Raw genomic sequence first — 27961 nt, forward strand, 5'->3', positions numbered from 1 at the left:
GTTATTGGAGCTGATTACATTGATTTATAAGTAAAATAAGTTTTTATTTGTACAGTGAAAACAAAATACCTTGTAAATATTTAATGAGGAATGTTTAACTTTTTTTTATTTTAAGGCCTGATAGAAAACTTTAATTTATTTGTACAGCAGCAATTTATAACAGAAAGAGACTTCAAATAGAGCAGGTCTATACGGAAAACTCCTTATACACAAAACAATCCTACAGTATCTTTGCATTTGATTCACTTTTGTGAAGAAAAGTAAAGTAATTTGTCTGCTAGAGCAATGGCCAAGTGTCAGGAACAAGAAAACACTGAATATGTAACAAATAAAAGCCTATTAAGTCTGTATGATTGTTAAAAAGTATTAAAAAATACATAAAACAGACAAAAAAGTTCCCTAAACAGGAAATAATCTGCTCAAAAAATAAACATTTAGTACATTTTCTTGCCTTTATTGTTAAATATGTGTACAATATAACTTATTATGCAACCTTAAACAGTTAAAATTATCATTTTCCACGCCACCCTCATGAACACAGCTCTAGATCCGCCCCTGTTCACCGGTAACTGCTGAGATTCTGATAAATCCCGACTTTTAAACCATCACCTGAACGCAGCATTAAACCGCGACGCACCCGCCCACCTCCAGGAGGGGAGGAGGGGGAGGGGGGGTCACCTGACGCAACAGCGCGAGCTTCATGTGGTCAGTGCCGCCTGTCAATCAACGAACTCACCACGTGGTCGATAATAACACGGGTGGGCTCGCGGGGGCGGACTGTCAGCGGCCGTTAGTCGCGCGTGGACGAAGCCCAGCAATGACTCAACTCGCCGGTTTAAACGTTAAATCGGTTGTTTTTAGGAGTTTAACGGCGTCGGTGTGACACAACCGGAGCTCGACGGGTTGACCTTTGGCTGTCGCCGCCGCGTCGTAGCGCGAGAGACCCGGAGGAGCCCGCGGCCAGCTAGCGGCGGCAACCGAGACGGGCGTTAGCTTCGGTTAGCTTCGGTTAGCTTCGTAGCGGTTAGCCACCAGGAAGAAGAGTCGCCGCCGGACGAGGAGAGCCTGTCCGCGGTCATGGCTGCTCTCGGAAACTCGGGGGCCGTCTCCAGTCCCATGGTGATCCTGGCGCCCAAGACTAAAACAAAAAAGAAGCACTTCGTCCAGCAGAAGGTGAAGGTGTTCCGAGCCAGCGACCCCGTCCTCAGCGTCTTCATGTGGGGCGTCAATCACTCGGTAAGCCGCCCCGCTGCCGGCTAGGCTAACGGTAGCTTAGCCCGGTGTGACGGAGGAATCTGTGACCCGGCGGATCGTGTGCCTCCTCCGCAGAGGATCACTGCTGCTTTACAGGGCTTTATTATTTAATTATCACAGTTTAAATACAGTTTAATTAATATATATGTAATCCCTCAGACACAAACTGTCATATCAGACCTATATACTGGATTATTCCTGCATCCTTTGCACTATTGTTTAACTATAAATGTTATTATTATTTATCAGCTAGAACATTATGAGCACTGACAGTGAAACATTATCTGGTGTCAGTTAATGTTTTGGCTGGTCGGGGTATAAATCTGTACATTGGGGCTGCGTGAAGTGGATTAAAAACATCATATTATGAATTATTTTGGAGATTACAGACTTATTTACACAGGAGCACCTGTCTCTGTAACACAGCTTTATAAATATATGACTAGATCTGAACTTTATGGTTAAGATTCACTCTATTAATCCCAAATGTTCCTAACGTTTTACACACACAGGTCCGAAATACAATCACACAAACAGGGATTATAGACATTATAGAGAGACGGTGGAGTGATGGGCCGCCACGGAGCAGTCAGAGGTCACAATCGTTTGTTAAAAGCTATTAAAGTGCTGTTAAAAAGCCATATTTCTGCCATATTCCTACCAGAATACATTACACCGGTGCAGCACTGATGCTCGCTGAAATGTCTTTATCATTATGTGGAATCTGAAGTGAGGAAGAATGCAGCAGAACAAGTGTAACGTCCTCTAACGTTACTCTCAGGTGTATGAAGGGTCCTTTATGTGGGTTGATGGTGTCTTATTCTACGGTCAGGTGTACAAAGAATATAAAGACATCTTAATGTAACATCATACTGTAGGCTTTCATTACTATTAGGTGTTTTTTGTTTCCCTATTAGTTCGTTTTGTTTCCTTCCTGTAAGTCCACTGACCTTTTTGGCCTGTTGGTTGATCAAAACGCCGCCGCCTTGGCCACTAATCAATTAATAAAGGAATTAAACATGCAGCAACCAACGATTAGTTTGTTATATTAGCGATTGATTAATGAATCATTTAGTCAATAAGACGTCAAATAAACAGTGAAAACACTTTTCGGAAGAAAATATGAGATATTGGAGAATCTGGAACCGATTTGAAAAATAAAATGACCTAAAAGATTAGTATATTATCAGAATAGTTCCAGATTAATTGTCTTTAGATTAAGAACTCCATTAATCTACTACCTGTTTCTGCTCTACTGATGAGAATAAACGTTCACTGATCGTCTCGATTTCCTTCCTTCAGATCAATGATCTCAACCAGGTGCCGGTTCCCGTCATGCTGCTGCCGGACGACTTCAAAGCAAACACCAAGATCAAAGTCAACAACCACCTCTTCAACAAGTAAGACCCGAACAATACTTACACAGCGAGGCTCGGATTGGTTGAAATGTAAATATATTAGACAGCTCGGCGGCCGGTGATGCTTTCAAGGACCCTGTTCCCGATAGATAAGATCAGCGAGCGGTCGGCTCTCGTTGTGCAAGAAGAAAAAGAACAGATGATAAAGTCTTGAAGGGTCGTTGGACTGTAGAGTTTAACAGATGTTATGTGTGAAACATCTGTGTATGTTCAGCCTGCTAACACCCCCCCCCGTCTCTTCTCCTTCTGCAGAGAAAATCTTCCAGGACATTTCAAGTTCAAAGAATACTGTCCTCAGGTCTTCCGAAATCTAAGGGAACGGTTTGGGATTGAGGATCTGGACTATCAGGTATGTGGCTTTCTAATGTTCAGTGGGCGGATCTGATGTCACTTTGTTGGCTGACGATTATAAATGTAATAATAATAATAATAATAATAATAAATGTTTCTAGTGGCAGGATTACAGCTGCTGGTGCTAACAGAGCTAACCAGCCATGAGCAGCTGCTGTCAGACTCTCTGTGTCTGCGCTGGAAACACATCTAACTAGTTTTGACACTAGTTTTGTCACTAGAAGCACACTCACGCACATTTTATAAAAGTTTCTGTGACATGAAAATGTCAAATTTAACACATTTATTTAGATTAATTTTTAAATTAACTGGTTAAAAACATAATTTAAGGTTCTGTTACGGCCACATTCTAGATAAATGAGCTTGGGTTCGAAGACAGTGTCATTGATTTTAGATATTTCTATGTGAAGCTTTACTAATGTGCCACGATGGACTGGTTTCACAGCAGACATTTTGTTATCTGGAAACTCACAGGTGTATTAATGATGGCTGCATACCACTTAGGGGAAGTCCTGGTATTGTGAGCGTCCTGTTTTTACAGCTTAGACACATCAAAACGTCTGCCGTACAACCACTAATGTAATGAGAGCTTCATTTAGGGGCTTCTTAGAGTTGCTGCCACCACTACAACACTACTGCACACCCATAGACATTAGTATTCAGCTGATAAAAGTGGTCCAGTTACTCTTTAATAATGATTTCTACTCTTGTCCTCCAGGTTTCGTTGACCCGCAGCCCGCCGATGAGGAGCGTCGACGACCAGGGAGAGGGTCTCCTCCTCAACTCCTACGACCGTACGCTGGTCATCAAGCAGATCTCCAGCGAGGACGTCGCAGACATGCATAGCATCCTGTCTGAGTATCACCAGGTAAGGGAAAGAAAAGGGTGACAGTGCGTTTATTTTCTTATTGTCAACAAATCACAACACAATAAAAATGTGTTTGTGTGTCTGTCAGTGCTTTCTGACTTCCTCATTCTGTCTCTGGCACTCATTAGTTGCACAGATATGTGGTTTCCTTCAGGGATATATTTAATTAATTTCATTAATTCAGGTTTTTGACTTTGTGTAAAATGTATACACTGGGAAATGGTGTCATTACAACACACTACCAGCCACTGTAGTGTCTCCAGTTGTAGGCAACCTGCAGCTCTTCCTCCCCTCTGCAGTTATTTCTTTACATTTTCATGTATAATTGTTGTCATCCTGAAGGGATTCTTATTTTCTCCAATTATAAAAATGTGTAAAATCTGAGTCTTACCTTACGTCCCAACCTTGCACCTTTTCCTCTGTGTTTTGCTGGACCTCAATAGCAGCGGCTACTAGTCCTGAGTCTCTCCAGCTAGGCCAGCAATGGATTCAGAATCCAAAAAAAGAAACGTCTCGGAGGCAAATAGAGAATTTAATGGAGCGTAGACATATTAATTAGAGTTTCACTACCACGCTGCTGGCTTACCGCATAAATTAGCTGTCTGTCTGGAGCTCAGATATGATTTGTGGCTCTAGACAGATTTGTCCTACAAATTCTCTTAAGATGCCACTAAATCCTACTCACTGGTCCTTTAAGTGCATTTGGGATAACTTACCTTTTTAAATATGCATAATAACGAAAGCAGCTGCACACTTGGTTCAGGTGTCGCTCATAAAGTCCCAAAAAATATGTTTAAATTGAGTTAATTGTCCTCAAGCTCATATTGTTGGCCCAACCCTGGTTTCAGTCAAACAGCTGGGTGAATGGAGCATTGGTTGGGGACTATTTTCAGTGGCGGATTAATTCACGTTTGGTGCTCTAGTGAGTATTTGGGGCAGCAGGACGGTGTATAAATAAACTACAGTGTGTGCGTGTTCGTGGTAATAAAGGAAGTTGTCGCCCAGTGTGGCTCACTGATGTGTTTTTAATAGTTTTTAGACAACAATGGAGCTCAGTGGCACAGAGGAAGAAGATGCATCACTTTAGCACACACACACACACACACACACACACACACACACACACACACACACACACTACCTGTCAGTAGGTGAATTCATTGTTGGTTTTTGTTCTTTCACGGTTGACAAGGAGGTAAATATAGAAGATCACCAGACCGGTTATTTCAACATCCACCCAGGACCTGAATTATAATTCATGTTTGTAAGATTATGTGTTTATTTATTGTTAATTAATTTATTGAATTTGAATCTGGACCGAGAGCCGGCAGAGACAGAATGGTGTTAAATAAATAGGTGGAAATGAAAATGAGAGTGAATCACAGTAGTTTGTTAACCTCCCTACGAGCGTCCCTGAATCCTCTCTCCTCCGTCTGCCTTCTGTTCATTCAGTCATTCATTCAGAGGGTTTCCTGTCAGTCTCCAGACACACTAACATCACACACAGAGCCGGGGATCAATCACCTCCCGTCTGCTTTACTGAACTGTGTATGAAGCCGCGTGTCCTACTTATAGAATATTCTCTCTTTAACCTTTGTTTGGACCTTTTTTGTAGCTAAAAACCTCCTGAGAGCGTTTGTCCCAGAGTTCCTAAAATGAGCTCTTCCTCCGGGTCTTTTTATTTTTTTATTTTTTCTGCCTCATAGGTGAGGGGAAGTCGACCCAAATATGGTTATTTTTAGATTTAACGTCTTGCCGGGAGCAGCAGAGCGGCGCAGCAGAGTAGGAAGATAGCTACACATTCAACCCGAGGACGGGAAACATCTGTCCTGCCGAAGTGTCCTTGATGTGGCTCTAAGGTGCCTCGCTCAAACCGAACCCGACCGCTGACCTCCCTGTGGGGTGGGGTGGGGGGGGCTAAACTGCACGAGGATATCAAAACAAAAGCGTGCCTCTCGCCATCAAGGTTAGCCGACGTTACAGCACCACTGAGCGCAGGGGGACAGAACACATGCTCTGTTATATGATTGTTGGTTTGTTAAAGATATTCAAATGCTCATATCAACACATCTATGTTTTATGTAAATAGTAGATAACATTTGTGGGTGAGATAAGAGCGAGGTGACATGCTTTCACCTCTAATATATGTTTGTTTCTGTCAGGTTTTTATTTCTCGTTCGCCGCCCGGCTCAGTATCAGCCTTCAAGCCTCTTTGGATACTTCAAAACTGGGTCTCACTTCAGGCTAAACATACCACTGAGTAAACTTTTGGCTGCTTAGAGCTCGTACTGGAATGTGTAGCCTGTGGTTACGCAGCCTACATAGAACTGGGAGGGAGATGAGGAGGGAAAATGGCAGCTCTGTTTCAGAGTGTTTTTTAATTCACTTGGCCCTGAATGAAGTCATTGTTATCAGAGCTCCTGCGTTGGCATCGCACATTTTCCTTCATTCATCGTGACAGTTTGCAGGTTGCAGTTTATTGTCAGTTTTCTTGTCAGCATTTGGTTTCAGGGGCAAATGAAATACTGGAATATCTTTTTCAGCTCACAGTGCAAAAAGAACAACATACTGGGATCCTGTACTGAAACAAAAGGGCCAGCTTTGCTTTTAAAGGCTTTATCGTTGTTGTGCTTTTGGCTTTTTAGGCCTTTTTTAATTATTTGGATGGATTTCCAGGATGTTGAGGGTCAGGTTTTGTGGGATTTTGTCTTGAGACCAGCCTTTCAAACTGTTTCTCAGGGTTCTCCTACGGTCCTGGAAAACCAGGGAATGTAGAGACTTTGGATTAAAACAATATCCTGGAAATAATCTAAATTGTATAAACCTATAATCACGTAAACGTATGTGTTTAACACTTCAGAGCGGGTTTATAAGATGCAAAGTGGAACTGACTGCAGCGATCTTTCTGGCATCGAGTCTATTTGTTCCAGAGTGAAATTCTCAGATATGTACATACAGCATAAAATTTCTTGTTGCTCTGATTTCTAAATACATGCACAGTGAGGTTAATTGTACGCAGAGGGAACACTTTAACTTTCTAGAAGATGAATATTCTGTAAAATAAAATAAATTCTACTTGATTTGAGCTGTGACTGATGGGCTGTGGCCACATTAAAGTCGTCAGTTTGCCCAAAACCGCAGCTTATATGACCTCCTGGAAATGTTCTGGAAAGGTTGATTTTAAAATGACGAAATATCCTGGAAATTGCTCCGATCACCTACGTAAACCTGCGTGTGTATTTTGTTAAAGGATGACACTTCAAAGAGGGTTCAGTCTGTAATTTAATATCACTGTTACTGACAGAGTACATCCCTTTGAAGGTTAAAATGGAAAAAGGATTTATAGATAAAATAATCAGATGGAAGTGATTCTTGTACGTCCAATATCGGCATTAAGTTGTCCTGCTTGTTATACTGCAGCGTTGCCCGTTGGAAAAAGTCTTAAAGGCTTCCAAAACATTTACAAACAAAGCCTCCTACATGCTTGGAACGGAGGGTTGAGGCGAGGGTTTGCAATATGCAACGACACTCCGGGGCGGCTCTATCCATGATACACTGATTAATTGAGAAAATAATTGGCAGATTAATCGGTAACAAAAGTAATCATTAGCTGCAGCTCTAGTTCGGTGTACCCTAAACACAGTTGGAATTGGTTTTGTGCAGGTTCACATCTACAGTTAATAAAGTAAAGTTTACAATAAGCCTAACACACACACACACACACACACACACACACACACACACTGATAGACCGTCTGTTTTTACCCTCCTCAGCTGTTTTCACTGGAGCTGGATCATCCTGAAACACAGTAGCTGGGGGATTGAACCCGGCTCTCTGCGCCAGGACGGTTATTAAAAAAAAAAATCGATGCGCAAAACAAAAACAGTGTTTGGACACGTAGAGCGATGTCTGTTTACCACCATGCTCAGTGTGTTTCAGGGGACGCTGAATGAGGTCAGTCTGTAGTGAGTGTCTATTTTAACTGAGTGAGAGTGGCTGACAGTCTAACCTGGATAGACTCAGTGATTGTCTTACATTCAAAGTGTCCTTTTGAATGTGGCCAAATGTTCACCTGCACACCTTTAAACTGTCTTATACTCTTTTACTGTATTTTGCAGGTTTATCACTATGTTTAAACGCGCACTGGTGATTTTGCACTATTATTCCACATTTGAAGGTAATTTAAACGGCATATTCTGTTCAGAATGGAACGTTTTCTGATTAAGAAATGTGGGATATGCTGATATTATTCAGGTTTTAGGAGCTTTCTTTGGACGTATGTAAAGCGGATTTGGAATATCTGTCTCATTTTGGGGTTTTGTAGCAGCACAATATATCCTGATGCACAATAGGAAAGCCCATATTTCTGGTCAGGAGGAGAAACACACTGACTTTTAAACATCATGAATGACTTGGATATCAACAGGTTTTGTGGATATGAGCAAATATCACAGTGCCGACCTTTACAAGAAGGTGGTTGAATGAAAGAGGGAGGCTGTGTTTGCATAGTCGAACAAGTCTGACTTGTTCAGGCTTATCAATGTGTTTTTTTTAATTTTGTTATTTGTAGTTTTATAACCAGAATATCCAGCAACAGAAAGAAACAGAAAAGACAAAAACTAACAGACATTGACATCATTGTAACCTAATATCTGCCTTTCTTATATGTGTTAGTACATGACAGTTACATAGTTACTGAACAAAACTCTTTTTAAGTGAGGCTGCCCCCTCTGGACATGCATCCACTAAAGCTGTCCCATTGTTTCTTTACCATATCATTTTACTAGTTCAGTCTACGCAGCAGCTCCAGCTCTTCCACTTTTACCACAAGGACAACATGACTGCAGTTTGACACAGTTATTCTTTTTCTTTAGCTATGTAAACACCTTAAGTGAGAATACTTTGCAGAAACCGGAATACTTTGTGCAAATAAACGCAGTCCGTGAGAGTGTGCCAGGACGATGTTCCACTTTCTGTCACCTGCCATGCAAATGAACTGTTGTTTCCTCTCTGCAGCACATAGTGAAGTGTCACGGTAGCACCCTGCTGCCACAGTTCCTGGGTATGTACCGTGTGAGCGTGGACAATGAGGAGACCTACCTGATCGTCATGAGGAACATGTTCAGCCACAGACTGGTGGTGCACAGGAAGTACGACCTGAAGGTGAGGAGGAACTGCACGGCACAACAGTCTGACCTTTTAATAACACGTCCCACTTCTCGCCACTGAAATGTGGAAGTCCTGCAGAACATGGCACTCATTCACCCCTTTTGCTTTCAGGCCAGAGGTTTTAAGATAACATTATCTTTTATTGATCCCCAGAAGGGAATTATAGATGTTGCAGCAGCTATGGAGGCACCGATTAGGAACTTCTACTGATGTTTTTTTGTTGTTGTTATTTATTCGCGCTTTTGTGCCAGGATACCAAATATACAAAGATACGCATCTCTGCCACGTTGCAGCTCAGTCTGTTTCTGAGCTGAACATCTGCTCACTCTCGTGCTGCTGCTGCTGCAGGGAGCCCAGAGGTTTTCATGCAATTTGTGTCAGTGCTGGAAAACAGTGGTGATTATTACTCCAGAATCCAAGTTGGAAAGAACCAACGTGACCTTTAACCGACACAAAATTGATGTGACACAACACGATGAACATCAGTCACTTATTTTCCAATATCAGTCAATGTTTGGACAGTATATCGGTGCATCCCAAGCAAAAGCACATGGACAGAAATAAATACTGATAAAGAGGGACAGTAAGAATTAGAATAGAAATGGAAACTACACAAGAGTGTCGTAGTGGTGTGATTAGTAGCAGTAAAGTACAGTATAAGTAAACCGTGTGGACTTGACTGATATATAATATGATTAAGCAATGATACTTTGTGTTTGCATTTATATAATTTAGTAAAACAGTGTAACATATTAACATAATATTGTATGAAATATAAAATATAATGTAAGGTGAAATGTGGGGATATAGTGTAACGTGCAGTTAGGAGTTAAAATGCGATGGCAAGACAGTAACAGTGTTCCCACGCCTCCTGGAAAACCTAGATGTTTAGAGACTAGTTTGTCTGTCATGGAAATTGAGTAAAATGACCAAATATCCTCTGTATTGCTTATGTAACTGCTATGTAAACCTACGTTGGAGGAAACCTGTAGTAAACTGTACTCAAATAACCGGAGATGCTGCAGAAAGCGAGCTAACAAGTGTCCTGTAAACACTCATCACCTCCTGTTATGAACTTCATCATGAACCTGTGTCATTAAAAAAAGGAGGAATAATGATGAAAGGGGAAAAATGATGCCTGCTGGTAAATTATATAACCATTTGTGAGCGTGTGCTGTCCTTTATTGTCATGAAAAACTCCTGGTAAATGCTTTCTTAACCAGAGTGGGAACCCTGTATTGAGTTCCATGTTCACAATATTCCTCACATTCTCGTTGCTGCAGGGATCTCTGGTGGCTCGGGAAGCAAGTGACAAAGAAAGGGTAAAAGAAGCATCTTTTCTTCTGTCCGTTTTATATCTTCATGTCATCATACCAGCTGTTTCCTCCCGATCCCGAACGTCTGAAGGTGTATTTTATTCCTAAAAAAGGGAAAAGAGCTTCCGACCTTCAAGGACATGGACTTCAGGAACAACATGCAGAAGGTGTATGTGACCGAGGAGCAGAAGGAGAAGTTCATGGAGAAACTGAACAGAGACGTGGAGGTAGGTGACCTGTTCAGTGTCTGTAAACCTCGCTGCTGTTGCACAATGCTGCCACACGGCGGCAGCATCGGCACATTTAGGACACACGGTGAAGACTCTGATGCCATTTTGGCAGCAGGAGGACGGATGGATGGATGTGAGATTCAGTTACTAGTGAAGGAGATAAATTTAGATATTACAACATGAAATGATTAGTAGATTAATTGGCAGCTGATAATGATTTAACCCATTTTTGCCCAGAGACTAGATTCAGTGTAATGAAGGAAAGTATCTGACAGTACAAGTTAATGTGTGATTTGGTCTATCAAATGTTGGAAAATTGTAAAAAAAAAAAAAAAAGCACAAGTAGACTGAAATGGTTTGTTATATTGGACCTACAGTGCAGGGATGTCCTCACATTAGAGGAGCTGGAAGCAGAGAAATCTCCCCGTTGTAAAAGCTTCTTATCAAACATTCCTCTCTCATTTCCCCCAGTTTCTGGTGAGGCTGAAGATCATGGACTACAGCCTGCTGCTCGGCATTCACGACGTGGGTCGAGCAGAACGGGAGGAGGATGAGGGCGAGGAGGTTTCAAACGAGGAAGAACCGGAGGCGGAGAACGGCCTGGCAGCGGGCGCTACGGTGGGCTCGTACGGCACATCTCCAGAGGGAATCGCCGGTTACATGTCCGCCTGCAAGCCTCTGGGGCCCGGAGAGTTCGACCCATACGTGGACGTGTACGCGGTCGGGAGCTGCGCAGGTGAGAGCTCGCTTCACGCCGCTAAATTGTGGTGTTTCGGAAAAGTACTCGAGACATTTAGATTGTTAGTTTGAGCCCGTCCAAAGTCAGGATCTGTTCCTCTTCCTCATGCGCCCATGTGTTTATAAGTTCAGCTCCTGTCGTCATCTAGGTCAGATATTCATTTCTTACCGGGGGAGCTTTCATCTTGATTGTTGTACGTGCCCGCCGCTGCCGCCAATACAATAACCCTGATTGTTCTCTGCCTTTCATCTCAGGAGCCCCTCAGAGGGAGGTCTATTTCATGGGCCTGATTGACGTACTCACTCAGTACGACACGAAGAAGAAAGCCGCTCATGCAGCAAAAACTGTCAAACACGGGGTGAGTAGCACGAGGGAGGAAAGGGAGGAGGTGGAGGGCTGCTGTCAACATGCAGTCGTACCTGCCTGGAGGGCCAACGTTTGATGTTCTGCTCTCATGTCGTGTCTTAAAGTGCACAACGTACACGGATGATGCTGATGACCTTTGTCTCTCTCTCTCTCTCTCTCTCTCTCTCTCTCTCTGTGTTGCAGGCTGGTGCTGAAATCTCCACAGTCCACCCCGAGCAGTATGCCAAACGGTTCCGCGACTTCATCTCAAACATCTTTGCGTAACACTGCCATACGTTGATCCAACTGAGAGCTAAAAGTCTACTTTACCTTTGACCAAAAATAGTATGCACACACAGATCGTCGTTTTAAACGTGGTGATCTGAGGCGACACTACTTACGTTGTAGCAATATAATGTACTACTTCTGATGCATATATTTATTTTTAAGATTTAAGAAGCATTTCTTCTAGATATTAAGCACTCTTAACGGAATAACTCTGGAGTTGTAGCGTACACAGAAACAAACTGCTGTTGATCAGTGTTCAAAGACCACGTCAGTGCGAGATCAAAGATTGATTTTATCTTTTGCCTGGTTGCAGGCGTGAACTAAACTTACAGGAAGAGTTTGACATGTTGGGCTCATTCGCTTTCTTTCCAAAAGTTACATGAGAAGATTTGTTCCACTCGCGTGTCTGTGTGTGTCTGTGTGTGTGTCTGTGTGTGTGTCTGTGTGTGTGTTTAAGGCATCCTGTGGAGTTTTTGACCTCTAGTAACACTATGAAACTCATACACAGTCCTTCCATTCACCATTGATCCACAGGTGGCTGTATGTGATAAGATCTGCAGCAATCTGCCAACAGTGACGACTGTGTGTCAGTAAACATGGATGCAAACAATTCTGGATTTAAAATACATCCTGAATTTTAATAAACATGTTTACAGCCTGGTACAATACACAGTTTTGGTCTTTATAGCCAAATTCTCAGCTCATGACGACTGTAAGAGGAGTGTATTTTTATATAACTCACTCATTTAGATCATATTAGGGTTTAAAATATGCATAATTAAAGGCACCTTTTTAAAGACAAAGACTAGTTAGTGTAGATAGTGGAAACTGGGAGAAACAGCCAGCCTGGTTTCTGTCCAACAGTAACAATCCTCCTGCCAGCAGCTCTACAGACGCTTTCTGTGAGGATGTGCACGACATGTTGTTTCTGCACAGATTGCACAACTGACAAACGATCATTAATCAGCGAGCGTTAGAGGTGCTTGTAGGTTGTTACCTTTTAGACAGAGCCAGTCTTTCTGCCCGCCCCCCCAATCTAACTGGCTGCAGGCTGTAGCTTTGTATTAGCATCGATCTAACTGTCGGTAAGAAAGCGAATAAGCGTGTTTTCTCAAAATGTCAAACTATTCCTTAAATCTTAGAATAATGCTTTCATGGAGATGGGTATTAAAAATAATGCGAGTCTAGACTCTTATTAATATTATTTATCTGTTGAAGCAGGCCATTTGAATGTTTAGAGTGCCAAATGTGTGGGATCAGAGCTTTATCCTATCAGGATTTGCACTTTGCATAAAATTAAATCAAATCGGTTAAAAGAAACACAATTTGAATGGATCAAATCCTGTTTTCCACCAAAGTTTATTCTAAATTTTAAAGAAAACGTACAGAACAGCCTTGTCAGTGTGGTATTTCAATAGAAAGCACGTCATATTATTTAGCCTGTAAACATTGTTAGCAGCCCTGCATCTCCTAGTTACCACAGCCTGTAAAGGGAATGTGGGGTGGCTGACCTTGGAGCGATTCCTTCACCCACAGAGCTCGGCCCGCAGTAATGAAGTGACTCGTCCAACTTTTAGGATCAGTCCTGCCTTTTTCTTTTTTAATGAAAAACGTCAACGTGTCGACACCAAAACACTTGTGAAAATGAGCCCATCCATCGTTATTCTGGACTCCTTTTTGAACACGGTGCAGTGTTTTTGTGCATTAAAATGGCAAACGTGCGCTCTGTGAATCATTGTGATAGGATAAGATATAGAAGAATCGTAGAGCAGTAGAACTAGGAAACTGTTGTCTGTGTATTGTAATGACATTTGAGATTTAGTGATAACCAGGTTACTGTGTAAAACGATGTTGACAGTAACACTACATTTCAGTAGCTTATGCAGTTAGCCTTAACACAGTGATATGATAGCGCTTTCTGAAACACTGGCCAGGCAGCGTAGATACAGAACAACACTCTGTACGATGCCTGTTCTACTCGATGATTGCACAAGTTGTATTTTTGCAAATCAGCTTTTGGACCAAAATATATTTTACAAAGAACTCCTGAAAAGTGTTGAGTCATTATTAACTGGAACGAGTCGGTGGGTGAGATTGGTGGAAACGTTTCAACTGGAGATGAACCGAAGAAAGAAGAGACGCAACCGGCGCGAGCGTCGAGGCTACAGCGGCGGTAAACTCGGTCGGGCCACCATTTTGGTTCAGAGATATCTCAGATTGGAGGCATTGATGATTTATTCTACTGACTGGTGATCAGATGTTTCCTTTTAGCGCCATCTGTTGTCTTACAGAACACACTGACATCAATAACTCTAACATTTATTGTCTCCTGGTTTTATTTGCATATTTAGGCATCAGGTTACTTTAGTACGTCGACGGATCAATGCTACTAAAGTAAAGTCTGTTCTACAAAGACCAACTTAGCAGTCAGGACCAGGTTTAGTAAAGTAGTAAAGAGTTGGTGCAACCCATCCCAGAACCCTAATTAGTATTGGTAACATCCGACTTTACCCTACTATTTCTAACTAAATGTCTGCTGTGAGAAAGGTCTGTTGTCATTGTGAGCATGTAGCTGAACGCGCACACACACACACACACACACACACACACACACACCCCCCCCCCCCCCCCCACACACACACACACACACACACACACACACACACACACTCTGTGCTGCTCACGTGGCTGTAGACTCTTGTACCTGCAGTCAAACGTCTTTCACAGGCTGTAACATCAGGTACATTACAGGTGTTTGTCATTATAGTTGTTTTAAGGTTAAATCAGCGTTCCAAAGCTTTTTCCTGAAGGGACCTCTTTCCTATATTATGGATATTTCATATTATATTCAATGTATAACAATCACAGCACAGAACAGCTGAGCAACTGTACAATGAACCCAAACAGTGAACTCAATACCTGCAGGAAGTTTATGTAAAATGAGTGATTTTAATGAAGCAGATTATTTCCTCTGAATATTGATCAGAGATGAGTTACTGATATTTTATACAATTCTGTGTCTGTATTATGCGTTTGTATCATTTATAACTTAACTTAATCTTTGGTTGTTTATTGGAGAGTGAAAGCTCTGAATATAGTTTGTGTTCAGCGTAAATAACTATCAACTTTTAAAAAACAAATTCACTTGGTTTTATTTACAGAAACGAACACAATGTTGAGCTATCGACCTACAGCGTCGTCTTACACCCCTTAAAACCTTGCGACCCCCTGTGATGCTTTGGCGACCCCTAGTGGGGGTCCCGGCCCCCAGGTTGCGAACCACTACCTCCGATAACGTGCTGAGGGTCAGGGACTGCTATTTGTCTCACTTTGTCCAGAAGATGTGTTTTTGCTGACGGGTTCCTTCCTGTTTAATCAGAAGAGAGAATTTGCTGACTGGTTCCTCCTCGTTTCACCAGAAAACTGAGGGAACTCAGACAATAGGAATCAGGGCAGGATGAGCAGCGAGACCAGGAGGGTGTCATTGAAGGGGTCATTAAGCCACAAACTGCTGACGATCCGGAGATGCGGTGGGAACACCAGGTCCAGGGAGCAGATCCCATTAATCAGTGCGAATCGCAGCAAACACAAACGTTCCAGCGTTCTCTCGGTGCGACGCCGACCTCACGACCCTCAGCAGTTCCTAAAGCGCTTCAACTCACCAGGAACTGTTCCCTCAGTGGCATCGCTTCCTATGAAACGATGCCAGGGTCATCACCTGCACCTGCTGACAGGGTTCCCATGAGTCCTGGAAAACCTGGAAGTTGATTTAAAAACACCAAATATCCTGGAAATGGTAGATTGTGCTTGTATTCACTCAGATCTACGCCTCAGACTGCTGGTAGAATAACCTGCGACACGCATTCAAAGCAGGTTTACTTTTTCCTTTACCTAGTAATGAATAAAACTGGGGTTAACTGGTTGTCCTGTACTGTCAATAAATCTTCTGGAAAAGGTCCTGGAAAAGGTCCTGGGAAAGGTCCTGGAAACGTGTTATTTCTTAAAAAGAGGGGGAACCGTGAGCTGAAGTGAAGCCAAACTGCAGCTCGCTTTTTAATAGTGTTGAAATAAAGTGATAATGAGGATGTGTGTGTACGTCTAGGTTAGAGAGCCCCTTTCCTCAGTGAGCACCAATGTGGCCCCGGGTTTCCCACCTCCCACTATACTGTGCATGCCACTCACCGTGCCCCCAACAGCTCGGGGGTGGGGTGGGGGGGCTTCCTGGCATTGTTTTCTGCTATGTGAGGAAACTCATCATCACTGAGTTTACACAGACTGAAAGTGAACCCCTTAAAGGTCCAGAGTGTAACATTTAGGAAGAATGGAATATAATGGCCACCGTAGTTTCTCCTGTACACTGTGGAGGCTGAGCGGTATTCAGTTGGTTGCAATCTGTAAATCCTACACACTGGTTCTTAAAGATAAGCAGTTCCCTGACCTGAGGAGATTTGGTTTTATAACCCCTTAAACAGAAATGAACCTGAACCCTGAACTCACTCGCTGGGTGAGATGTGGATCAGTGCAGGTGGACCATGTCTGGATATTTTGATATTGTCCGTATATTCCAGCTTTTATAGGGAGGAAGTGGGACGTTTAATGTGAAGGAAACTGGTTTCATTTCTCTCTGTGAGGCCTGGAGATATTCCTGAAGGTCTGTTTCAGTTTAAAGGTTAAATAAGACGAAATAAATGTTTCATTTAGAGTCATCAGATATTAAGTTACTGGTTGTTTTTGTGTTCATCCAACGAGATAATTCTGTCTGAACACAGTCTCAACAATTTACTACAATTAATGCACATTCCCTTACACCACTCCCCTCTACGCACTGAGGATGTCCTGTGTCTGTGTGTGTGTCTGTGTGTGTGTGTGTCTGTGTGTGTGTGTCTGTGTGTGTGTGTCTGTCTGTGTGTCTGTGTGTGTGTCTGTGTGTTAATGAGAACTGGGAGGGTAGAAACTCCTGGCTGCTTGATTGCTCAGATAGTCCTCAACATTCGAGCTGGAAGGAGTGATCTGGAGTCTGCAGGCTTCACACAGAAAACTCTCTCCAGAAGACCACAAGGCCTCAGGAGGGACCGGCCCTCTTCATCTCCACTACTCATCATCACAACAAGGTACGCTATACCCAGTTATATATTATTAGAGACTGTTTACACCTTATATCTGTTCATTAAATGGGAGCTCCACCGATTTCACACACCAGAGTCCGTTTACAGGTCTTAGACTGTAAAGTATGTGGGAAAGGTTATAAAGAGGGGGGCTGCATTAATGTCCTCAAGTGACATCACTTGAGTCGGTGTGAGTTGTAGACTAGACTATGTTTGAAAATTAAAGAAAGGTTTTGACGTTACAAAGAAAGTGAGCTCTGTAGACAACTCATTATGTCAGCTGCAGGATTGATTTATGGAAGATTTTCTACAAAAAACATTGCAAAAATTGATTTTTTAGGTATTTTTTTGCAATGAAATTGAGGGAGAAAGTGAAAATTGCAGAAAGAATTAGTTGCAATTATAATTTTTTTGTGTGTAATTCATGAAAAATGTAAGGCAGCTTGTTCCAGAGTTAATTAGAAACTGAGTTTGGTGACATATGACTCAGAGGTCAAATGTGCAGAAATAGTTCGGTGATAGGACAAAAGTGCAAAATATTTTTAGGCATTTTCTTTTAGGCATGAAAACGAAAGAAGAAGTGAAAATTGTAAAAATAGTTAGAAATAGCACAGAAATAGGAACAAGCATAGTTCCACTGAGAGTAAAACCTTATAATTTTGACCAACAACTGGGGCTACAATCATTGGTTAAAGTTGCGTCCTAACTTCCTTGAGTAACTGGCTGGAGACTCCAGGCTACATTAGCTGCTGGTAGCATAGCACACAAAGTCCCCAAACCAGCCGGTAGTCAAGTTGCATTGTGGGTAAAGTAGGTTCCAGGTTTTGACAATGAAGAAGAAAATGTGGAATAAAAAATTATAAACCGATAGAACCGTTGTAGGCTGTGAAACGGCTTTCTAACAACCTGTTGTTTAATATCCACCTCATTTCAACCCAGCACGTCTGCCACCCTCCTCCTCCTCCTCCCGTCTTTCTGTTATGTAACGTCTGAAAACATAATCAGATTAACCCCAAAGTAAACCTGAACTCTGTCCAGATATGAAACAGTTTTTCCTCTGCTTCTCACTCCAGACCATGAGCGCCCACCAGCACAACCACTCATTAGACTACTTCAATGGCACGCCATGGTTTGTCTACGAGTGCACCATCGAACTGGATTCGAACTACCGGCGCATCGCCCTCTTCCTGCTCTACCTGTTCGTCTTCATGGTGGGCCTGCTGGAGAACACGCTGGTCCTCTGGGTCAACTGGCGCCGACGCCACTCGGCCAACGGGGTTCTCTTCTGCATCATCAACGTGACGCTGTCGGACCTGATGGTGATTGTGATCCTGCCTTTCTTCATGATGGAGGTGACCATGGACAAGGTTTGGCTGTGGGGCCGCTTCCTCTGCAAGGTCACCAACCTCATCTACGTGGTCAACTTCTACAGCAGCTCCTTCTTCCTGGCCTTCATGACCCTGGAGCGCTACCTGTCCCTGACCAGACCCTCGTTCCCGGCCTTCTTCCCCGTGGTGGGCCGGCGTCGCTGGGTGCTCTGCGGAGGCCTGTGGATGTTCTCCTTGTTCCTGGCTCTGATGGAGAACGTCCACGTGGATCTCCTTGAGTGGGACGAGCCAGGCTGCTACATGATGCCCGAGTACAACTACATCGAATGGTTTGTGTCCGTGTCTTTCCTCTGCCTGCTCTTCCAGTTCCTGGGCCCCGCTGCCGTCATCATCACCTGCAACGTGCTGATCGCTCGTGCGGTTAAAACTGCGCCCGATGTGCAGGGCCGGCGGGACGTGTGGCTGGTGCACGTGTACTCCCTGGTGTTTGTCTTGTGCTGGCTGCCCTACCACATGATCATGTTCCTGATGATCATAGACGACCTGGACCCTTACCTCTTCAGCTGCAACACGGTGGAGGTCCTGTACTTCTCCTTCAGCGTGGTGCAGGGTCTGTCTCTCTTCCACTGCGTCGCCAACCCCATCCTCTACAACTTCCTCAGCAAGAGCTTCCGCAGCAACCTGATCAACACTGTGGTGAACTACGTACCCAGAGAGGGGACAGCGGACCAGGCGGGACCTGGGACCCAGCCCGGCGCTCCCAACGGAGACGACCCGGGGAAGCAACGCAAGTTAAGTAACGCCAGCACCAGCCAGTCTGACGTCGGCTCGTAAGAGACAGAGAAACTGAGCTAGGAAGAGTTTGGCAGAACTGAATCCAGTCGTGGTGCTTCATAGATTGTGCAACGTATCATCTCACTGACTCAATGCGCCGTTCGTTACATAACAGACGGGCTCACCAGCACCTTCCTCTAATAATCCACTTCCTGTTTTTTTTTTTAATCATATATCTGATCAGTTTTAAACGGAGGAAGGCAGGAAATCTTTGATGTTTTTTTCCCCCCTCAAAGCGGCTCAACTCCCACAGGAACTCCCAGCAACCTCTAACACGACGGCACCGGGGAATAATGGCGCTTCTCCAGGAATGTGTGTAAACATCTGTGCTGTCCAGTGCCAGAGATAAGAGCAGTCCTCGTAATGCAAATGTGATCATGTAACTGAATAGACAAGTTTTATTTCATTATAAATCTAATCACAAATGCTTATTTATCGTCTTCTGGATGCTGCTGTCGCCTACGTGTGCTGTAACATGGTCCCCTGTGCAAACGCAATAAAACGTTTTCATCAAACACTGTTTGTATCCATTTAAGATGGACAGTTATCACAGAGCAATGAAAAAGCTCATGTTTGGAAGCTTATTGTGTTTATTTAGAGACACTCTGCTGTTCTTGCACTTCAGCTATCGCTCCTCTGTTGATCTTTATTACAGTTACTTCCATTTCTGTCTCCATCTGGAATGTGTCAACAGTTTGAAGTGATAAGAGGGCAGAAAAAGGAAAGAGAGACACAGATGGTACAATAGCAGGAAGAGACCGGGCTTTAAAAGGGGCAAAGGTCACGAGCCCCTGGAAGCAGGAGGTTCACAATCCTGCAAGTTCATCACTGAAATTCTGATGATGGATGGACTTTGTGGCGCAGGACACTTCAAAAGGTCATCCGGAACAGAGAAATCATTTAGGGCTGATAACAGTCTTCCTAGAAGCATTTATTATTCTCAAAAACAAGATTTTAAAAAAGGCCAACATTCATAGACAGCTTTAGAAACAGATAATGAAATGTATAAAGGCATAAAAATAATAAATAGTTGCACTGTCGTCATAAATATGAGGTAAGAAAAAACATTTTGTTACACAGAAATGTGATGGGCACTTAAATATCATGTTTATACAGCACCACACGCTCTGAACCAGTGAACGCAGCATGTGACTGATGGCATATTATTCATAAAGATTCAACATTAAAAACGTTTTTTTTTTAAGTCTCAATGAGAAATAAAATGCGCTCTTTTATGTGGCTGGTCCCGTTGTGTATCTGTGGAGCCAAAAGACATAAAAAATCTTGGTGTGTGAAAAATAGTGACTGCAGATATAGGAAAATAATTTCTACGCTACAATGAGGTGCTACTTTAATAACAGTGTAATTATCAATCACGGACATAAAAACCTATCCTGGTAGTTAGATACAGAGCTTCTCTTCTTCCACTGACACAGAACAGGATACAGCGCCGCCAAGTGGCTGACTGAATGAACGGCATCTGACTGATAATACGTCCACTACGTCCTAAGAGTCTAAGTCTAATCATAGAGCCGACACCGTTCACCCGTTAGAAAAGTCGTCTGCAACTATTCTGATCATCGATTTAAGTCGTTTATGGAGTAAAAATGCCGACGTTGTCTGTTTTTATATGGTTGTAAACTGAGTTCTGGTTCTTTTTAAAGATTTTGAAGTCACCTTAGACTCAAGCAGAGTTGGGAACAAAGTAACAAAGTACAAATACTTAAAAGTAGTTCTTCTTAAGAAGTATTTATTTTCTGACTCCCTATTTTTACACTGATATCTGTACTTTCTCCTCCTCACAGTTTCAAATCGGGGTGGTTGCTTTCATGCATTAGAGGGGAATTATGATAAGAGCTGCACTTTATAGTAAAAACATCAGATTGATCATTATTTTGACACATATGATTCATGATTAGTAGGAATTATCATTTAAAACTTAAAATCTTGATAATGTGACATTATCTGTACCAAACAAACATCTATTCTTTAATCTGGAGAAGTTTCATAGACCAGAGCGTCTCTGCAGTATTTCATTATAAAGCTTTTTATTACGTTTATCACATTTTAACTTTAACAAAACATTGCAGCTTCTGTGATTTGGATATTGCACTTGGACCATATTGGGATTCTGATAATATTTGTATTAATTATGCAGCCCTATTAATGAGCTTCAGAGAGACCAAGAGAGTACTTTTATACTTTGAGGAACATTTCAGAGCCTGAACTTTTTCACTTTTACTTGAGAATCAGAATCAGTACTTCTACTTTTACCGGAGTCTTTTTTTACACAAGTATCTGTACTTCCACTCGAGTGAACAATGTCTGTACTGTTGCCACCTCTGGAGTCAAGGCCATTGTGATTAAACGATTAATCGATTGATCAAAAAATTAATTAGTATAATAAATTATTATTATTTGCAGCCCTAGTCTAAAATGTTCAGTATGTGGTCCACGACAACCAGACACACAGGAAGTGTCAGAGCGAGGGAACGGGGGCCCGAGCAGAGCCGGTCAGGCGTCCACAGCTGGCAGCGGTTCTTTCGAGTGATCATTGTACATGAAGGTCTGCTCGATGTTGAAGTCCGGGGGCAGGTGGTCCTTGTGGAGCTCCATGTGCGACGACACCAGCTTCAGCGTGGAGAAGTAGAGGCCACAGACGGTGCAGCGGTACATGAGAGCGCCGGCGTGCGTCTTCAGGTGGCAGATCATGGTGGAGCGGCCCCTGAAGAAGCGCAGGCAGACCTTGCACTGGTAGGGTTTCTCCCCGGTGTGGATGCGGAGGTGATAGGTGAACTCCCCCGAGTGGGCGAAGCGTTTGCCGCAGTAGCGACACCGGTACCATTTCCCGCGGACGCCCGCCGCTCCGGCTGCCCCGTCCTGCCCTGAACTCCCGTTGGTCAGGACCCCAGAGGGCAGGCTGTGTACTGACCCTTGAAAATACTTATCCGGTATGCCGAAGCCCATCCCCAGACCCAGACCCAGGTTGCTCATTTTAACGAGGCCGCCGACCTCCCGCGGAGAGGAGGAGGAGCAGGAAGACGGAGGGCACTCCAGAGACTGGTCAGCTTTACGTTTGCCCAGCCAGCCCTGACCTCCGACCCCTCCGCCCCCCCCCAGGGACTCGCTGGTGTGCAGGCTGAGGTGGTACTGAAAGGCCGAGGAGGAGCGGAAAGTCTGCGGACACAGGAAACAATGCAACTCCTCCACCCCCGCCAGTCCACCTCCCCCGACTCCATCCGCCCCGGCTCGGAACGCCCTGAGCGCCGACCGCTCCCTCTCCTTCGCCGCCGCCTCGTCAGCGTGCGCGGCCATGTGTCTGTCCAGCAGGGAGCGCTCGACGAAGCATCGGGCGCAGTGCGGGCAGGTGAAGACGGGCAGGGAGAGGTGGGCGAGGGCGTGCCACAGCAGGGAGCACAGGGAGAGCTGGGGGAGGTGACACACGCCGCAGCTCAGGCTCTGGGGACACACGTGGCCCAGCAGGTGGTCTTTAACCGTCTGTGAAGGAATGAAGACACATGACATAAATGTGGGAATCTCATGAGAGCAGCGGGCGGAACAGTTGGCTCAAGATGAATTCCATATTCTGGTTTTGTGTCCGTGTTGCCGTCAGATGTCTCTCTGTGAAATCAGTTCTCTGGCGTTAATTATCCAAACAACAGACGCCTGAACACACTGGAGGTTTCCTTTTACATCGCGTTCCACTTTATTTGCTCTCAGTGGGTCAAATGAAGAAGTACAGAAGAACATTAACTGCGGCCTGCTCAGTGGTCAGATTGAACAGGTTTAAACTGTCGCTCTGTTGTGTGTTCAGCTGATGTTCAATAGTGCTAATCCTACACCAAACACGCTTTAAAAATCGCTTTGCTGCCTGTTAATCCCAACTTGTTAGGGGCATTATTGTGCACTCGACACTGAAACTGTGCCTTTTTTTTAAATCTTTTTTTAAAGCAGATGTTGATGCTTTAAGCTTCCAGTTTATTTGAACTCTTTCTTTGGTTGTTATTCAGCTGCAGAGGGATCTGTGTCTCTTTCTGCCCTCTCAGTTGTCAGTCTGGTTGAACTATTGTACAACTATTACTACCTTTCTGCAAAGCCCTCATAGAAAATAACTTTCAACAACCTGAAAGCATGAAAGCCCTTTCAGTAATACAGACTCGTCCTCTCTCTCTCTCTCAGCCATCATCTTTAGTGGCCGGTGATTCTACAGATTGTCAGAAAATATTATATATCTCTATATTTTTGTTTATTTTACTCTCTTTATCTTATTTATTGTTTTATTATTGGATATTTGATTCTATTTAATTCTCTGTACTTTTATTGGCCTCCATTAATTCAGTTTCCATTGTGCTGAATTGTTTTTATCCTGCTACTACTTCTACAGTCAGCATATACAGCTGACCTGAGGTTAAATTGGCATTAGCTGCACCAAAAAACCCACCTGTCAAACGTGCACTCACCTGGAAGTCCTTGCTGAGGGTTTTGGTGCACACGGCGCACTGCAGCTCGGCGCTCAGGCCCTGGCCGCCGCTGTTGGTCAGCGCTCCCTGTGGTATTGTGTAGGTGGAGGCGGTCTGGCGGTGGTGGCGCAGCAGTTTGTTCTGGCTGCAGAACTGCAGATGGCACATGTCGCAGGTGAAGAGCTGCACCCCGACATGGGAGAGGGTGTGGTTGACGCCGGCGCCGCGGTCCTGGAACGATGCCCCGCACACTCTGCACAGCCCGAGCTCCGTCAGGTGGGTCTCCGCGTGTCTTCTGATGGCGGCCGGGTCTGCTGGGAGAGGCGCTGTGCAGGCTTTACATGACAGCATGTTCCCCGTCACCTGGAGGAGCGAATATAGACAGACTGTCAGTGTGGCTGCTGCGGGACGATGTTAGTGCTCCCCTGTTGGTGTCCTCTCCTATAACTCTCACTTTTCTCCTCAATGACAATCTAAAATCATTACTGGCTAATGTTAAAAATACGTTATATTATAATAAAGCAGTTGAATGATTCTGTCACTGTACCTCGTTATGGAATCTACAGTATAACCCAATGAACCCAGTTTCATTAACTAATAGAAGTTCCATCTAAAACAACATGTTACTGGCTAATATAACTTTGTTTATTAGATTGTAATGTGCATAGAATAACAGAATTATACACTTTTATTTGTTTTGATATCAGCGTTATGTATCGGCCATCAGCAGCCCCGCTGTCTGAATATCGGCCGAAGGTTCCTTCTGTTGTGTGGACATCAGATATTTTTGTGCTGACTAATCGTAATGTTTTGCGCAAAACTTGGAAGTCTCCCAAGTATGGAGATTTCCTGCCTTTCTCTGTTTTATATCATATTATTGAATAACTTTGAGTGTTAGACTGACCAAACGTTGGACTTTGAGAAACTGGGTTGGATGTTTTTCACCATCACTAACGATTCAATTATCAGCAGATGAATCAATAATGAAAACGATCATTAGTTTAAGTCCCACTGATTAACACAACCTTTACCTGGCTGCTGGAGTTCCCTCCCTCTCCATTGTCCACACACACAAGGTCGTCTTCATCCTCCTCCTCATCTCCCTCCTCCATGAAGGTCTCGTCGTCGCTCAGCTCGATGATCTCGCCCGCCAGCTGTCTCCACTGCTCCTCCTCCGTTCCCTCCATCTCTCCGTTCTCTTGCAGAGCCTCCCTCTCCTCCTCCACCTCTCCGTCCTCCACCTCTCCAAACATCAGCCTGCCGTCCCTCTGGACGTCCACCATGCCGCCCTCCACGGATCCCACCTGCAGGCTGCCCAGAGGCTCCCCCGAGGACGACGTGGGGTCGCAGGCCTCGGCCCCGAGCTGAGCCGAGGAGTCTGGGAAGGAGCAGGACTGAGACGGTGCAGCGTCGCTGCTCTGAGGCAGAGAGCTTCCCGCGCTCTCAGGGATCATTCGTCTGTCTCTGTCAGCCTCCTCACAGCTGCCTCCTGCCTCCTCTTCCTCCAGGCCCTGCTCAGTCTTCAGCTGGAGCACCGGCCCCGGAGGCAGCACGCCCTCACACTGACTGGAATGGGTGCCATGACCTCCCGCTGGTTGATGATCTGCTACCATCTGCCCGTAGCCGATGTGAGACTGGACGTCTTCTGCCTTCAGGTCCAGAGACAGAGCCCCAGCGTGAGCTTCGCGCCCGGCCCTGGCTGTCCTCGCCTGGAAGAGCGGTGAGGGGGCGGCAGCCGGGGTCGGGGCAGCAGACGAAGACAGAGAGGAGCAGGAGGCGGCGGAGGAACACACGGACGACGCAGACACAGAAGCCACTGTGGACGCAGCGGCGGCGGCGACCATGCTGGAGTCCAGGGCGAGGTCTCCAGAACCGCCTTCTTTACTGTTTGCAGACACAGACGCCTGCAGGTCGGGGAAGGTAGCGTGACAGGCCCTCACCAGCTCGCTGACGCCCAGCCTCTCGGCCAGCTCATACAGCACGCCAACATCTATGAGATCGGTCAGGATCTCCCCCGTGTACACGAACGTCAGCACCTTCTCGAAGTTGGCCGGGGAGATGAACTCCAGGGAGAAGGCAGCGGAGGACGAGGCCGGAGCCCGGGCAAACAGGTTGCGGAAGTACGTCCCGGCGCAGGCCAGAACGGCACGGTGCGCCGCGAACGTGCGGTTGCCAACTTGCAGGAAGACATCGCAGTATCGGCGCGACTGCCGGCAGCGGTTGAGCTCAGTGAGAAGGCTGGCAGCGTGGCCGGGACCCTGCAGCCGGATCCTCATCCCTGCTGCTGCAGCTCCTGGTGCGCTACAGTCGGACTGCAGGAGGAGAGAGGGAGTCAGTCAGAGTAGAACAGATATATAATAATACATATAATAATAACAACAAAATTATTTTTTTTTTTGATTTTTTTATTTAAGTTGAATTGTCTATAAATGTCCATCACAATTCCCCAATTTCATCATTTTTGGGTGTTTTTTTTTTCTAATTCTCATTTTATTTGAAATAAATTCACATATCCATCAAACATTTTTACAGTCTGAGCAGATTTTAATAAAGAAACTGAAGATATTAAGGATATATGTGCATGTCTTTCAGTATACTCCCATATTTCTTGCTCCTCATACACTCATTTAAAATGTTCCTAAATAAACAAACAAACAATGTGAAGTTTTAAACGGTTTAAAAACCAAAGATAATGAATTAGATGACAGTGACACAGACAGCTGTCACACTGTCTCTGAGAGCTTTATTGTTCATTAACAACCTGACAGACAGTAACTACAGACAGTAACTACAGACAGTAACTACATCAACCTGACAGACAGTAACTATAACTGACAGACAGTAACTACAGACAGTAACTACAACAACCTGACAGACAGTAACTACAGACAGTAACTACAGACAGTAACTACATCAACCTGACAGACAGTAACTACAACAAACTGACAGACAGTAACTACAGACAGTAACTACAACAACCTGACAGACAGACAGTAACTACAGACAGTAACAACAGAAAGTAACTACATCAACCTGACAGACAGTAACTACAGACAGTAACTACATCAACCTGACAGACAGACAGTAACTACAGACAGTAACAACAGAAAGTAACTACATCAACCTGACAGACAGTAACTACATCAACCTGACAGACAGTAACTACAACAAGACAGACAGTAACTACAGACAGTAACTACATCAACCTGACAGACAGTTACTACAGACAGTAACTACAGACAGTAACTACAACAACCTGACAGACAGTAACTACAGACAGTAACTACAACAACCTGACAGACAGACAGCAACTACAACAACCTGACAGACAGCAACTACAGACAGCAACTACAGACAGTAACTACAGAAAGTAACTACAACAACCTGACAGACAGTAACTACAACAACCTGACAGACAGTAACTACAGACAGTAACTACATCAACCTGACAGACAGTAACTACAGACAGTAACTACAACAACCTGACAGACAGTAACTACAGACAGTAACTACAACAACCTGACAGACAGTAACTACAGACAGTAACTACAGACAGTAACTACATCAACCTGACAGACAGTAACTACAACAACCTGACAGACAGTAACTACAGACAGTAACTACATCAACCTGACAGACAGTAACTACAGACAGTAACTACAACAACCTGACAGACAGCAACTACATCAAACTGACAGACAGTAACTACAGACAGTAACTACAACAACCTGACAGACAGTAACTACAGACAGTAACTACATCAAACTGACAGACAGTAACTACAGACAGTAACTACAACAACCTGACAGACAGCAACTACATCAAACTGACAGACAGTAACTACAGACAGTAACTACAACAACCTGACAGACAGTAACTACAGACAGTAACTACATCAACCTGACAGACAGTAACTACAGACAGTAACTACAACAACCTGACAGACAGTAACTACAGACAGTAACTACAGACAGTAACTACAACAACCTGACAGACAGTAACTACAGACAGTAACTACAGACAGTAACTACAACAACCTGACAGACAGTAACTACAGACAGTAACTACAGACAGTAACTACAACAACCTGACAGACAGTAACTACATCAACCTGACAGACAGTAACTACAGACAGTAACTACATCAACCTGACAGACAGAGTAACTATATACAGTAACTACAGACAGTAACTACAGACAGTAACTAAAACAACGTAACTACAACAACCTGACAGACAGTAGCTACAACAACCTGA

The 27961-nt window shown here is 44.1% G+C and overlaps 3 protein-coding genes and 1 long non-coding RNA gene across 4 annotated transcripts in view; 2 read left to right on the forward strand and 2 right to left on the reverse strand.

Annotated features, from left to right (window-relative positions):
* The first annotated feature begins 674 nt into the window (after window positions 1-674).
* Window positions 675-14022, forward strand: pip4k2ca (phosphatidylinositol-5-phosphate 4-kinase, type II, gamma a). Its single transcript, XM_051424772.1, has 10 exons — window positions 675-1236; window positions 2557-2654; window positions 2925-3021; window positions 3742-3891; window positions 8909-9055; window positions 10345-10383; window positions 10491-10604; window positions 11079-11343; window positions 11601-11704; window positions 11896-14022. Exons 1-10 carry the CDS (start codon window positions 1078-1080, stop codon window positions 11974-11976), a joined length of 1254 nt encoding a protein of 417 aa, XP_051280732.1. The 5' UTR covers window positions 675-1077; the 3' UTR covers window positions 11977-14022.
* A 137-nt stretch (window positions 14023-14159) lies between these two features.
* On the forward strand, window positions 14160-19761 carry gpr182 (G protein-coupled receptor 182). The gene is made up of 2 exons (XM_051424773.1): window positions 14160-17090; window positions 18158-19761. Exon 2 carries the CDS (start codon window positions 18161-18163, stop codon window positions 19244-19246), a length of 1086 nt encoding a protein of 361 aa, XP_051280733.1. The 5' UTR covers window positions 14160-17090; window positions 18158-18160; the 3' UTR covers window positions 19247-19761.
* A 403-nt stretch (window positions 19762-20164) lies between these two features.
* LOC127377126 (zinc finger and BTB domain-containing protein 39) lies at window positions 20165-26044 on the reverse strand. Its single transcript, XM_051424771.1, has 3 exons — window positions 24738-26044; window positions 23707-24069; window positions 20165-22744 (listed from the first exon to the last, which is right to left on the reverse strand). Exons 1-3 carry the CDS (start codon window positions 25980-25982, stop codon window positions 21761-21763), a joined length of 2592 nt encoding a protein of 863 aa, XP_051280731.1. The 5' UTR covers window positions 25983-26044; the 3' UTR covers window positions 20165-21760.
* Window positions 26045-26143: 99 nt separating this feature from the next.
* The window catches only part of LOC127377891 (uncharacterized), a 3778-nt gene continuing 1960 nt past the window's right edge, over window positions 26144-27961 (reverse strand). The window contains exons 4-8 of the long non-coding RNA XR_007887787.1: window positions 27570-27793; window positions 27300-27373; window positions 27115-27188; window positions 26575-26624; window positions 26144-26517 (exon numbers count right to left, since the gene is read on the reverse strand). This is a non-coding gene — a long non-coding RNA (uncharacterized LOC127377891). The remainder of the gene's footprint in view (window positions 26518-26574; window positions 26625-27114; window positions 27189-27299; window positions 27374-27569; window positions 27794-27961) is intronic.

This window comes from Dicentrarchus labrax, unplaced genomic scaffold (genome assembly GCF_905237075.1).
Source record: "Dicentrarchus labrax unplaced genomic scaffold, dlabrax2021, whole genome shotgun sequence".
NCBI lineage: Eukaryota > Metazoa > Chordata > Actinopteri > Moronidae > Dicentrarchus > Dicentrarchus labrax.

Bases quoted from the DNA above. Each gene is read 5' to 3' on its own strand.
- pip4k2ca (XM_051424772.1), top strand. From the start codon at position 1,078: ATGGCTGCTCTCGGAAACTCGGGGGCCGTCTCCAGTCCCATGGTGATC. The intron at 3,022-3,741 runs GTATGTGGCTTT...CTTGTCCTCCAG, and splicing joins TTGAGGATCTGGACTATCAG to GTTTCGTTGACCCGCAGCCC. The intron at 10,605-11,078 runs GTAGGTGACCTG...CATTTCCCCCAG, and splicing joins AACTGAACAGAGACGTGGAG to TTTCTGGTGAGGCTGAAGAT.
- gpr182 (XM_051424773.1), top strand. From the start codon at position 18,161: ATGAGCGCCCACCAGCACAACCACTCATTAGACTACTTCAATGGCACG.
- LOC127377126 (XM_051424771.1), bottom strand. From the start codon at position 25,982: ATGAGGATCCGGCTGCAGGGTCCCGGCCACGCTGCCAGCCTTCTCACT. The intron at 24,070-24,737 runs GTAAAGGTTGTG...TCGCTCCTCCAG, and splicing joins GAGGGAACTCCAGCAGCCAG to GTGACGGGGAACATGCTGTC. The intron at 22,745-23,706 runs GTGAGTGCACGT...ATTCCTTCACAG, and splicing joins CCCTCAGCAAGGACTTCCAG to ACGGTTAAAGACCACCTGCT.